The sequence below is a fragment of the Populus trichocarpa genome, chromosome 18, assembly GCF_000002775.5.
Source record: "Populus trichocarpa isolate Nisqually-1 chromosome 18, P.trichocarpa_v4.1, whole genome shotgun sequence".
In the NCBI taxonomy this organism is placed as follows: domain Eukaryota; kingdom Viridiplantae; phylum Streptophyta; class Magnoliopsida; order Malpighiales; family Salicaceae; genus Populus; species Populus trichocarpa.
Window position 1 is genome coordinate 3,074,197 of NC_037302.2, and position 12,257 is coordinate 3,086,453.

Sequence of the window (12,257 nt, forward strand, 5' to 3'; positions counted from 1 at the left end):
TAATATAAAAAATAATATAAATTAAAATTTATTTTTTTAAATATATAAATTTAATTTATTTATCAATTAAATATTATAAGATAAAATTAATTCCTAATAACAAGAACCCACGAAAATACGAGTGAAACCAATCCAAGCCAAGAGGTATTCCCTTTAAAATGAGACAAATGGCTCCTACTGTGGAAAGTACAAACACATTTGAATTATCATTGGTGGTAACAAATTTGTTAAATGAAATGTTTGGTATTTTAATGTTTTTAAAAAAATTTAATTTTTTTTAATATTTTCAGATATTTTAATGTGCTATATCAAAAATAATTTTAAAAAAATAAAAAAATATTATTTTATTATGTTTTAAAATAAAAAAAACACATTAAAAAACAACCACTATAATACTTTCAAAAGAAATGTATAGTTTTTTAAAATGTTTTTTAATATATTTAAATAATATCTAAAAAAAATTATTTTTAATATCAATATATCAAAATAATTTAAAAATACAAGAATAAAAAAAATAAAAATTCAAGTGTTTTTTTTTTTTTGAAGACACGGGCATGCTGCAATACCACCAAACATGGCCTTAATCAAATCATTAAAATTAGGGGAATGTAAATGCTTGCTTTTCCATGACTGTGGCGCACAACATAAGAAGAGAAATCGCCGTTGAATTATTTACAGCCTACAATCTACGATGACTACCTAAAAGGCCAAGGGCAACGAGTAGTCACATGGACGTCATCTTCAAAACTGTCACGCTCACCATTCATCTCGTCACAGTATCCGCAACTAAACTTCTGATAGAAAATCAGTCAACATGAGAAGATCCAGACATTCTTGATGCTGTACTTGAGAAAACCCTGCAAAAAACTCACCAACGCCACTTGGCTTCAAGATCATACTCTTTGTCTGTTAGATGAAGTGCGAGTGATGTGAGGTGATTCTGAGTAACTGTCAGGTTCATCTTCTTCATCAGAAGATAAGAGGGACGAACCCATCCAAGCCTTAAAACCTTCATTAACACGCCTTTCCACGTCTGGAGTGACCACCAAGGTGTTGGTTTCCAACATTTCCAGGCCCAAGTTTCGACTACCAAAATCACTCTCATCAAGAATTAGAGCAGCTTTCCTTCTTAAAAAGATGGCGGTTCCCGCATACAAAATGACTAGCCCCCATGTCGCAAACTCATAGCACCAAAACAAAGGCAATGAACAACTACTCCCTAGTGTCAGGAGGCTTGAACCAAGAAACAGCGCAAGGAGACCAAAGATAATGGCAAAGACACCATTCAAAATGGATAGACAACGCACCCCACCTATATATCAAAAAGACAGTTAGAAGATAATCAAATCAATTAAACAACTAGGCAGCGCATCTATGTAACATACAGAAAAGCAATATCATGAATATGCTGAAAGGGCAAGACTTAATCAAGTTAATCTTTGTTTCACTTTCCTGCAATACTATGGGAATCAGTTCAACAAACTGGAAAAATAAAAGGAAGGAAAAAAAGGTGTTAAGACCAGGATTGGCTTCCAGCACGCAATGTACAGAGCCAGTCGTTCATGATAAAGACACTTCAAGAAGACCAGAAGTCAAAAGATGGCGGTCCCATTCTGATTAATTCTTTTAATCAATTCCAGTACGCAATGGTCTGACTAGACATCCTTATCTTATCGATTTCAGCTGCAGCCTGTCAACCTATTGTTTCTTCCATTTCTAACTTCATCAAGATTTCTGATTGCACTAATCAGTGGTGATGTCAGTCAGCTGCCTCAACTTTATTTCTTGATCTCTTATAAAAAAAAGGAATGGAGGAAGTGAAATCATTTACATCTCATAAATATATGAGCAACAGCTAAAAAATAAGGTGATTTATGATGCATTACAATTTTTTAAATAAAACATCTTGATTGCACCAAACTCAGTATCTGATCATGCAGGTTTCCTCAAGTCACTACTACACTCATTAAGAAATGGACTTGCATGAAAGAAAGAAAAAAGCCTGGATACCATTAATCTGAAAGTGTCTAGATCCGACTAATTAAGGCCTTGTCCTAAGTTTTCCAATCACCAGAACTGCTGCCATCACCCAAATGTACTAAGGGGAAAGGAGTTGGCAGATCTTCTGGTGCCTAGATCACAGGGGGGAAATAATTCTCCATTTTAGCCCCCCTACTCCCTTTGGTACAAATATTAATGATCAGATATCACGGTAAAGAAAATGAAGCAATGGTAGAGCTGCTGACTACAAAGGCAATCACAAGCCTTAAGGGGGGCCCATTGCAAAGGAAACCGTGTAAAAATTCTTAAAACAAAACAAAACCATAGGAGTTAACTGATCCCAAAATGCACTCATGCATGAATCATCCATCACCAAAGCCTTACTAAATAACTTCAAAAACCCAATTGCCCATTTGATTGCTCATCTCCTTAGCAACCCAGTGCTGCGTGAATCAGAACTTAAAAAGCATAGTGAAGCCACTAAAGAAAGCAAACCAGTATATCATGTGATTTCAGGAAAAAAAGAAGACAACTACCTCGGTTGCTAAGGAAGACAAGAGTACAAGTGATATTCTGGCAAAACTTACTAATTCCTCCCCTTTCTTACTGTGGCTCTCATGGATCATTTTTTACCTTCCATCATCAGCATTGTTGGTAATTTTGAGATAGCAATTACCAACAATGCATGAGTTACACTATTCAGAACAAGAGCAGCAGCCAACACATCAAACACCAATAAAAAAAAACTACAAAGACAAGTGTGTAGAGTTATCTGTTTCCTTCTTTTTAAGTATAATCCTAAAACCAAAATCACCGAACTTAGTCCTATAAAGAATTAAAATGGCATGTATAGACAATGAAAAACCCTTAATGATAATAACGCAACGCAAACATTTAGATTCTACATCAATGGGTCAACACTATTAGAGCATACCCCTTTTTGAAGCACAGTAATTATTTTCAACCACCTTCAAGCATCCATGTCTTGCTGGAGCAGAATAAGCAACATTCATCCCTGCACCATGCATAAAACCATGAGATTCTGGATATCAGAGAACACAAGAAACCAACTAACCCAACCTCAAATATTCCACCCTTAACACCAAAAACAAAAGGAACACAACAAATTAATTCTCAATCGAGGGACACCCAAGTCACTAACTATAGGAGTATTTTTTATGATCAAGAAGTTATCCCAGGCCCATCTCTGTATCAATATCAGTCCATAAAAAAAATTGATATTCCACACTTCATGTTAGTTAGTTACTTTGTCCAGGACTGACCAAGATTACACTTAATCCACTGTACCTCTCAAGTCTAAACACATAACACAACGCCAGAGATTAATAACTACAACAGACAAGAAATGGAGATCTTGTTTACTCTGGTATCAATCTTTTAATTAGACTGAAAAGCATTCTGTATTATCACATTACGCAATTGGCCATGCTCTCATTATTTCCTTTTTGACACTTGATACATTTTGTTAAACAGTAACTTTAAGCATCAAAATGCACGATTACAATAAGCCATTATCATTAGTTGATACACTGAAAGCTAAACCAAATTTTAAACTGATATCTAAATCATTTATTGAAGTACAGTTGCATTATATTCTATAACTAGAAACAAATCACCATAAATTAACCAAATACCATTGAAACCCACAATTAATAACACCCTCACTCACCTAAAAACGGAAACCAAATCTACAAAACGAATTAAAAAAAAAATGCATACCTGCAACAAGATAGGCAAGCGAAGCCAAGAAAACAATGCCGGAGGGAACAAAAACAACCATCCAATAGTAATCAACAGTCTCCTGATCCGTCAAATAAAACGCTCCAGGAAACAAATCTGAATTCCCACCATGTTTTATCGGCAATGGCTGTAATCTGTTACCGCTACAAAAAGGTCTCTTCCCACTATCGCCAGGAAACACAATTTTAAAACTCACTGTCGTCGAAACAAATATCACTAGGCATATAATTCCCACTGTAGAAATCAATAACGGTCGCTGTAATTTCGTCCATGCTTTGTCTTCTTCACGAAGACATTCGTATTCGTGTTTCGGCATGAAGGCTTGCCGTAATGCATCGCTGATTAAAGCCATTTGTTGCGATCGGTGATTTTTAGGGTTTGGGAGTGAATGGAAACAAAAAGGAAGCACGTGGTTTTGGATTTGGTGAGGTTTATTATTTAATTAAGCGCTAATTAAGGTCAATTGTGTGAAAATGATGTTAATTACGAGTCTAATTTAACGAGATTTGACGGAGATACTAGTGGTGGCGTGCTGTTGCTTTAGTTGTTTTTTTCAGGTGTTGCGGGATTTGGCGGGGCTTCTCGTGCGGTGGCGCGTGCGATTCTAAAGTGGACGATTTGTGACTTCTTATGCTTAGGTGGATAGATGCCTCTTTATAAAATTGAACGATCAAAATTTTGAAAGTTAATTATAAATTGGTCCCTGTAGTTTATTTAAATAAATAAGTTAGTGATAGCTTGTATCTATTAAATTTTTTTAGTCCCTCCGTCAATTCTCCGGCCTGTTTGGGATTGTGATAGCGGTTGCAGTTCAAAGTGTTTTTCGCTTAGAAATGCATCAAAATAATATTTTTTTTATTTTTTAAAAATTAATTTTGAGATCAACACATCAAAACGATCTGAAAATAAAAAAAAATTAGCAAAAAAAAATTAAAATTTAAGGGAACGCGGTTTCAACCGCGTTCCCAAATGGTGTCGAAGAGGTTTTTTTCAAAATTAACACGCTAAATTTAAACAATTTTATTTTAGCTTGAGGTACAATAAACTTAAATTTAAACCTAAAGATATAAGATATTTGATTAAAGCATGAATACCCCTTTATTTATTTTCCTTAATAGAATGTAACAAGGGTGCTTGACTTATGGGTGGTGAAAATGAAAGATGTTAAAGTTTTTGTATTGATTTGAAATTCTAATAATTTATAAAATACTAAAATGTTTTTTTATCATTTATTAATTAAAGTTTGATATGAGCTCTGTGGTGCAAGATGTTTTTCAAAAGTAATTTTTAATTAAAAATAAATTAAAATAATATTTTTTTATATTTTATATTTTTTGGTATTAACACATAAAAAAACACATAAAAAGCAATAATTTCAAACATTTTTAGAGGAAAAACAAATTAAAAAACACTTTAAAATATATAAATTAATATAATGTCAAACGGACATGAATTCAAAGGAAGATTGTCATTGTATTTTTTTAATATTACTAAATATACTAAAATGCCTATGTTTTACTATAGCTACACTAGTCTTTCTTTTCTTTTTTTTGTTCTCGATTTTTTTTTTCAATTGCAATTTTTAATGGTCAACTTAATGAATAATTTGTCAAATTTTGTTAAGAATTGGAAAAATTAAGAAATAAAAAACCAAAGTGTAAAACAAAAGGAACAAAATGAACAATCTAAAATTCTTGGAAAAAGATTTTTTAGTCCTCATAATTTGATTTTTCTTTCTCTACAATCTCTATATTTTTTATAATTTCAATTTTGATCTAAAAGTTTATTTTTGTTATATTTCAATTCCTAAATTAGAGAAAGGAAAGACAAAGTCACAGGATTCTAACAAAAAAAAAAACTCGTTAATTGAAGTTGATTTTTCGGCACTAAAATATCTATTTTGGTGTGAATAAGTTTCATTGGACGAGTGTAGTTTGATGATAGTTGTTTTGAACCTCAATATTGCCTAAAAAATAAATTGAGGCTACGAAAAAAAAATTACCTGATTTGATTTTGTGTTTTTATTTTTTTTATTATTATTATTTTGAGTTTGATGAATTAATATTTAAATATTATAAAGGTATTATTTATATGTTTTTAAATAAAAATGAGTTCAAAAATAGATTCTCACGGCAAACAAATACCCACCTTAATTTTCTAGCCATCTCACGGCGGACAAAATCTAGATAAAAAAATGGCAAGTTGTTTTTAGATGACATGTCATCTGTCGTATTAAAAACAAAAAGACAAACAACAAGTCATCAACTCCTTGTAGAAAAAGGCTCGGAGCCGCGTGCCTGGCTCTCTCTCTTTTCAGTCCTTCGAATTTTACTACGACATTAGGCTGCCATTTCACATGCTGTCTCTTTCTCAAACTCCCTAAATGGGTGCTACGTACCACATCATCATGCAATCTCTTATGTTTTTCTTCCTGACCTTTGACAGGAACTCTGTTAATTTCACTGAAGTTTTAATTGACACCGCAAACAAACCAGACTTGTTAATTCTGTTAAACCCTCCATTAAAAGTAGTTTTCGAGATGGAAGTTTTGTAGCAACAGAAACAACTTTTATAGTGAGTTGATGCGTTATTTGATGCAGATGGTTGGAAGCGATCAACAAAGTTGTGGGGCTGATACAGTTCAATTTACAGTAGGATCAACTTGGATGTTTATGCATCAAAATGTGCAGGATGAGCTAGGTTTGGAGATGAGCAGACAACAAACAGGATTGCAATGCCAACGAGAGCAAGGGTGCTGATGGCTTGGTGATGGGAGTCCATAACAAATAGCTGACACGATGATCGAGGAAGCGGTAGTAGTATAATGAAGAATTTTGTTAGGAGCCTTTATTGTTCTTACTTTTACTCTCCTTTTGTCTGAATATTTGTATGTGATAAATGGGAAAGATACAGTCATCAAAATTTAGAAGTTGAATATTTAGGTTTATTTCATAATGTAATAATTTCTTTGAAAAGGGTATTGATAAAGATATAATAAAGGAAATGAACAAAAATACTAATTGCTTGAATAATCAAAATTATAAATGTTTATATATATTTGGAAAGCATCTGTCCAATTACAAACAACAAATTCATACAGAAAAGATATCCTACAGGACATGACTAAAAGGTGGAGCAGCTTGCATGAAACCACAACAATGGGGAGGAATGCAACGCTGGATCGGTGCTGGAGTGCTGAAGTATGGAATAAAGCAGCGCCCATTGGTATTAGGCACAGCAATCGGCTTGCAAATTCTAGCTGAGACACCATACAAGCAGCCCACACAAGGAGTCTCATGAATTTTGTATACCATGCTCATCTTTGTGTACACACGAGCCGTCAACAAAGAATCAGATCCTGCGTGATGTGCCCCACCAACTCTTTCCACGTTCAAGATTTTAGCAATGGCTGCCAAGCCTAACTCACCACCACGTAATCCCTGGCAAAAGCGTGCCATGTATTTGATATCCACCACATCACCGAACACAATACCAAGTAGAGACGTAAAACCAGCCACAGAATGGGGCAATGGCCTGTTTGTCACTGTCCTCAATGTGTGCGACAGATCATACAAGCCATGGAAGGTAACCCAACAAAGGTTTCGATGCTTGGCAACAACACGTGACAACAACTGTGCGAACATGTCGAAATCAATCCCATCTCTTCTCAGCTTGTCAAAATCGATGCCATTGTCTTGCAAGAACTGTATAGACCGAGAGACAAACAAATCCTTTGACAGATCGAACCGCAAATTGAACTCCCAAGTGCCCCCGATTTTGCCACTTGCATCTGCAACGGTGATGCCAAATTGGATTAACCTTAATGGATCAACATTATGCTTCAAATCCTCGTAACGATTCAAGTCAGAGGCGTCTATCGGAGTGTTTCGAAAGAAACCAGGAAACTCTGTATCAAATGAGACAACTGGAAATCTGAACAGGGCAGCGTCCAGTCTGAAAATCTCTCGCTGAAAATTCTGTCTCCACACCGCAGTGATTTTGGCGGCGGCGGCAGCCATTCTCACTCACGTTTCAAGATCTCAGGCAAAAAGCAACAGAAACAACAACAAAATTAACAGAGGAAATAACTGATCGTTTTGTTGAATATTAAGGTTTGTTGCTTCTACATATACTACACTTCACCGGAGTCCGCATGTCCGCATGGATTGGGGATTAACTAGTTTCCACCGACTGATAACAACCGTTTTCTTTTTACAGTTAGCCGCGTCCTTATCGATTTTGGATTAATTAATTCATTTTTGATAAACTATAAGGACTAATTTATAATTAATTCAAAATTTAAAATCTTTGTTTAGATTTTTTTTTCTTCTGTTTTTTCTATATATTAATTTTTTTTGTCACTTGACAAATTATTAATGTATATAACTAAAAAAAATCCATATTGTACTTTTATTGTTTTCTATATCATTTAGAAAGTTTTTACTATTTTTTTAAATTTATTTTAACAACTATATATATTTTTTGAAAAATTATATCAAGTATCCAATAATTTAATTGTTTTTTTTATTTTTATATTTTAAAAAATTATACCTAAATTTTACAATACTTTGTATCCCATAAAAAAAATTAATAAAAAATATTAGATTATGTATAAAATTACTATTATATTTTATTTAATAACTTAAAAAAAACTTTCCAATATTAATATTACACTTTTTTTCATTGAACTAAAAAAATCCCTCCCTAGCCAATGGCTTATTTCATCTTCTTCTTCTTCCTCCTTGGAACCATTATTTTCTTCTTCTTCTTCTTCTTTTTCTTCTTTTCAAATGCGCAAAAAGGGATATGCAATTAAAAATCGACGTTCCAATTAGTATCAGAGAAAAAATCCACAGCGCCCCAGATTATCTCCTCTAAAAAAAACAAAAAAAAAAAACCTCATCTTCACTGCAACCCATACTTTTTTCTTCGCCTCAACTTTCTCCCTCCATTTTGACTCAGACGCTTGAACCAGCACAGCAAGAGCATTTACAAACATAAAAGTAAGGAATGTAACCATGTGGGTATCCTTAAAATCATGAGATTTCAAGAATTGGATGACAAATTGGGGTTTATGAGGTTATTTAAACCGTTCCTGAATTTCCAGATCCTTATATTTGGGCTTTCCTCTTTTTTCTTATTTTTGATTTGGGGCTGTTTGTTTGGTAGTCTGGCGTGGAGAGACAATATAACGTACTAATGTTATTTTACATGATTTAAAATTTCAAACTATAAAAAATTTAGTATAATTTTTTTTAAAAAAAAAAACAATAAGTCTAATTTAAAACTTTACTTTTATTTTAATTAAAATAAACAAGAGACTGTTTAATAAAAAAAAATTATTAATTTTAGACTTGAAAAATATATATTTTGTTTTTATATAAAATGACTTTTTTTAAAAAAATAATTATTGTTCCATAATTAAATAAGAAAAAATTGATAAGCCACATCTGGCATAAGATTAAGTATTTTAATATATATTTTTTTATTTTAATATTTTACTCAATATTTGATTTGATGTACATCAACAAATTTTATTATTATTTATTAATCTATATAATTCTTAATTTATTTTATTTAATATATATATTAACTTTATTTTACAATGAAAATTTATATATATTGATAAAAATAAATTTCAAAATGACTCTATTTTTAGGTTTAATACTAAAAATTTTCCAACTCAACAATATCTAATCTCAAACATTTTGCTATGAACTCAAGATCATTTCATAACACAACACTAATAAAATTGAAGATTCAAAGCCTTGTATGTTTGCTGGAAAGTATTTTTTTTTTTTTTGAAAATGAATTCCGGGAAAAGTGAATTCCGGAAAAGTATTTTTTTATGTTTGGTAGTGTAATGAAAAATATAAATTGAAAAACACTTTCAGTGTTTGGTTATGTCATGGAAAATGAGCTGGAAAATAACTTATTAATGTTTTATTTTTTTCAAGTTTATTAAAATAATGAGAAACAAATCTTACAAATTAAAAAGTTGAATGCGAATGAAATTAAAAAAAAATAATTTCATAAATTATCTCAAATAAAATAAATAATAATCAAAATAATAGAGATCAAATAAAAAATTAAAAAATTAAAAGATAAAAAAATTAAAATAATAATAATTAACATTTCATAAATTATTTCAAATAAAATAAGTAACAATCAAAAGAATGAGGACCAAATTTGATAGATAAAAAATTTCAATTAAAAAATGATAAGGGAAAAGCAAAATAAAAATGAAGACCAAAGTTAATATAAAAATTAAATTCTAAGAAATGAAATTAAAAAACAAATATTCAAAACATAATATATATAAGCAATCAAAAGTTTGAGGACCAAATTTGATATAATCGACAAATAATATGACATTTCTAAATTTTTCACAACTTCCGGAAAGTGTTTTCCGCCCAAAATAAAAGGAAAACACTTTCCTGGAAACCAAGCCAAATTTTTCTTTGACTGTAAAGTGTTTTCCGCTGACCGGAAAGTATTTTCTGTTGACCAACTTTTTTAACGGCAAACAAACACAGGAAAGTTTGGAAAGTGATTTCCCGAAAACCACTTTACGGAAAACAAACGCCTCCAAATCTCCATAAGAATAAAAGTAAGTGTTATAGACTAATACTCGAAGGTTTTGGGAGGGACATGACAGAGTTGTCTCCCTCAATTTCGACCACTTCTTTCACACAATTCACAAGCTACCCATGAAAGAAAAGATCATGGAGTCTGCAAGTCGGTTGTGTTGTCCCTATACTTCAAACCATTTCTCTACCTCTTCCTAAACATACTGGCACATGCTTGAGAATGTCCTCAACTCCATTGGAGACCCAGATGAATAAGCTATTTCACAGAAAGAGAAGGAAGCTCGCAATACGTTACCAATTGCCTAAAGAAGGGCATGCATCCGAACTGTACAGAGAGCACTTGATCCCATTTAATTCTCTTTACACACAAAAAAAAAAGCACTTGCAACAGCAGAATCACAGCATCTCATATGATTTTGTTTTCAAGTGGCAATACAATCCTAGGAAGGGAACAAAGAAATGCTCAATCAATATGGTACAAACCAAAACTTGTAGAATAAGTTTATCTGAAACCATCATCACTTTCAATTTTACTCCAAGTTCTCACCTCAATTTACAGTATAGTTCTGTCACTCTGTCTACTCTATGCAAAGCCCATCATAGTATGAACAGCAGAAAAATCACCTTAAAATAATAGAAACGGCTTTGAAGATCAAGTCACACACCATCTTTCACTTTACTTCCACTAAATGAAGCAATTCCAAAGTCCAAACAAAGGAATCAGTGGCACAGTACAATACCAGGTTCGGAGGCAAATCAGTTCCTCATAGCACTAATGCTGACCATATTCAACAGGTTAACAAGACTCCTCAAGGATGAGCATTACAATGCAGAACCATGCAGGGAATCTTAACAACGTAAGAAAACAAAGCATTCATTACTGAACTCTGGTAATATTACAATCATCATTTGCCCTAGAAAGAGCTGTTCAAGGAGATAAAAGTGATGTTTATCACAGCAGCACACAAGCAAAATGCTGGTCATCGCTAAAACTCTCTTCATGTACTTGGATAAGTTGAACAAATCCGAGACAGAAACATTTAGATAATCCCCAGTTCACCCCGCAATTCCAACCATTCAAACCCCCCCCCCCCCCCCTCAAAGACAAAAAAAAAAAAAAAACATTTAATTAGAGTTCATTTGCAAGCATGGATGACAAAATTAATGACACGAATTCAAATGTTTTCCACAACTTGCATAAAAGAAAAAGACACGGCCCAATCATTCACTAGTCGGGTCTCTATTGCGGAGTCTATAAACAATACGTCCTCTACTCGAATCATAACGACTTACTTCAACCTTGACTCTATCTCCTGGCAAAATCCGAACAAAATTCTTGCGTATCTTACCAGAGATATAACCAATAATTAAATCTTTGTTGTCTAGGCGAACCCGAAACATACCATTAGGTAGTGATTCAGTGACAGAGCCTTCATGGGTCCATTTCTGTTCTCCAGTTGGATTGGCCTTTGCATTGGTAGAAACAGGAAACCTTGAAATTGTTGGTGTTGTAGCAATAAGGCCAAAGGAGTGTGTCGTTTTGGTGAGTGATTGGCTGAAGAAGACTGTTGATGGAGAAAGATTGGTAGGTTTTGTTGAGAACCCAGTTGCAGTTAGAGCATGAATTTGAGTTGCTGCTGTTGTTGAGGTCATTGTTTTTAGGGGGATCAGATTAGACAGAGTTTCAAGGAAAAAGTAGGGAACTTGAAAAGTCTGACCCTAGAAGAGAAAGCAGTGTTTGTTTGTGATAAAAAGAAAGGTTAGGCTATGATTTGGAGAGGATAAGGAGGAAGAGGAAGAGGAAAGAGGAAAGAGCACCTATCACTTGGTCTTGCTTCTTTTATCAGTTTATTTTCCTGAACTTAGGTTCCAGAGGTTCTCATGTCATACTCTCAATAAAAGTTA

General features: G+C 33.0%; 3 protein-coding genes across 3 annotated transcripts; all 3 read right to left on the minus strand.

The window, feature by feature from the left end:
• Window positions 1–555: 555 nt before the first annotated feature.
• On the minus strand, window positions 556–4,393 carry LOC7458973 (uncharacterized). The gene is made up of 3 exons (XM_002324206.4): window positions 3,742–4,393; window positions 2,936–3,016; window positions 556–1,312 (listed from the first exon to the last, which is right to left on the minus strand). The coding sequence occupies exons 1-3, from the start codon at window positions 4,112–4,114 to the stop codon at window positions 894–896; spliced, it is 873 nt and encodes a 290-aa protein (XP_002324242.1). The 5' UTR covers window positions 4,115–4,393; the 3' UTR covers window positions 556–893.
• A 2,479-nt stretch (window positions 4,394–6,872) lies between these two features.
• LOC7458986 (putative CCR4-associated factor 1 homolog 8) lies at window positions 6,873–7,781 on the minus strand. The gene has a single exon (XM_002324789.3). The coding sequence runs from the start codon at window positions 7,779–7,781 to the stop codon at window positions 6,873–6,875; it is 909 nt and encodes a 302-aa protein (XP_002324825.3).
• Window positions 7,782–11,210: 3,429 nt separating this feature from the next.
• Window positions 11,211–12,245, minus strand: LOC7462939 (translation initiation factor IF-1, chloroplastic). Its single transcript, XM_002324204.4, has one exon. It carries the CDS (start codon window positions 12,003–12,005, stop codon window positions 11,574–11,576), a length of 432 nt encoding a protein of 143 aa, XP_002324240.2. The 5' UTR covers window positions 12,006–12,245; the 3' UTR covers window positions 11,211–11,573.
• Window positions 12,246–12,257: the final 12 nt, after the last annotated feature.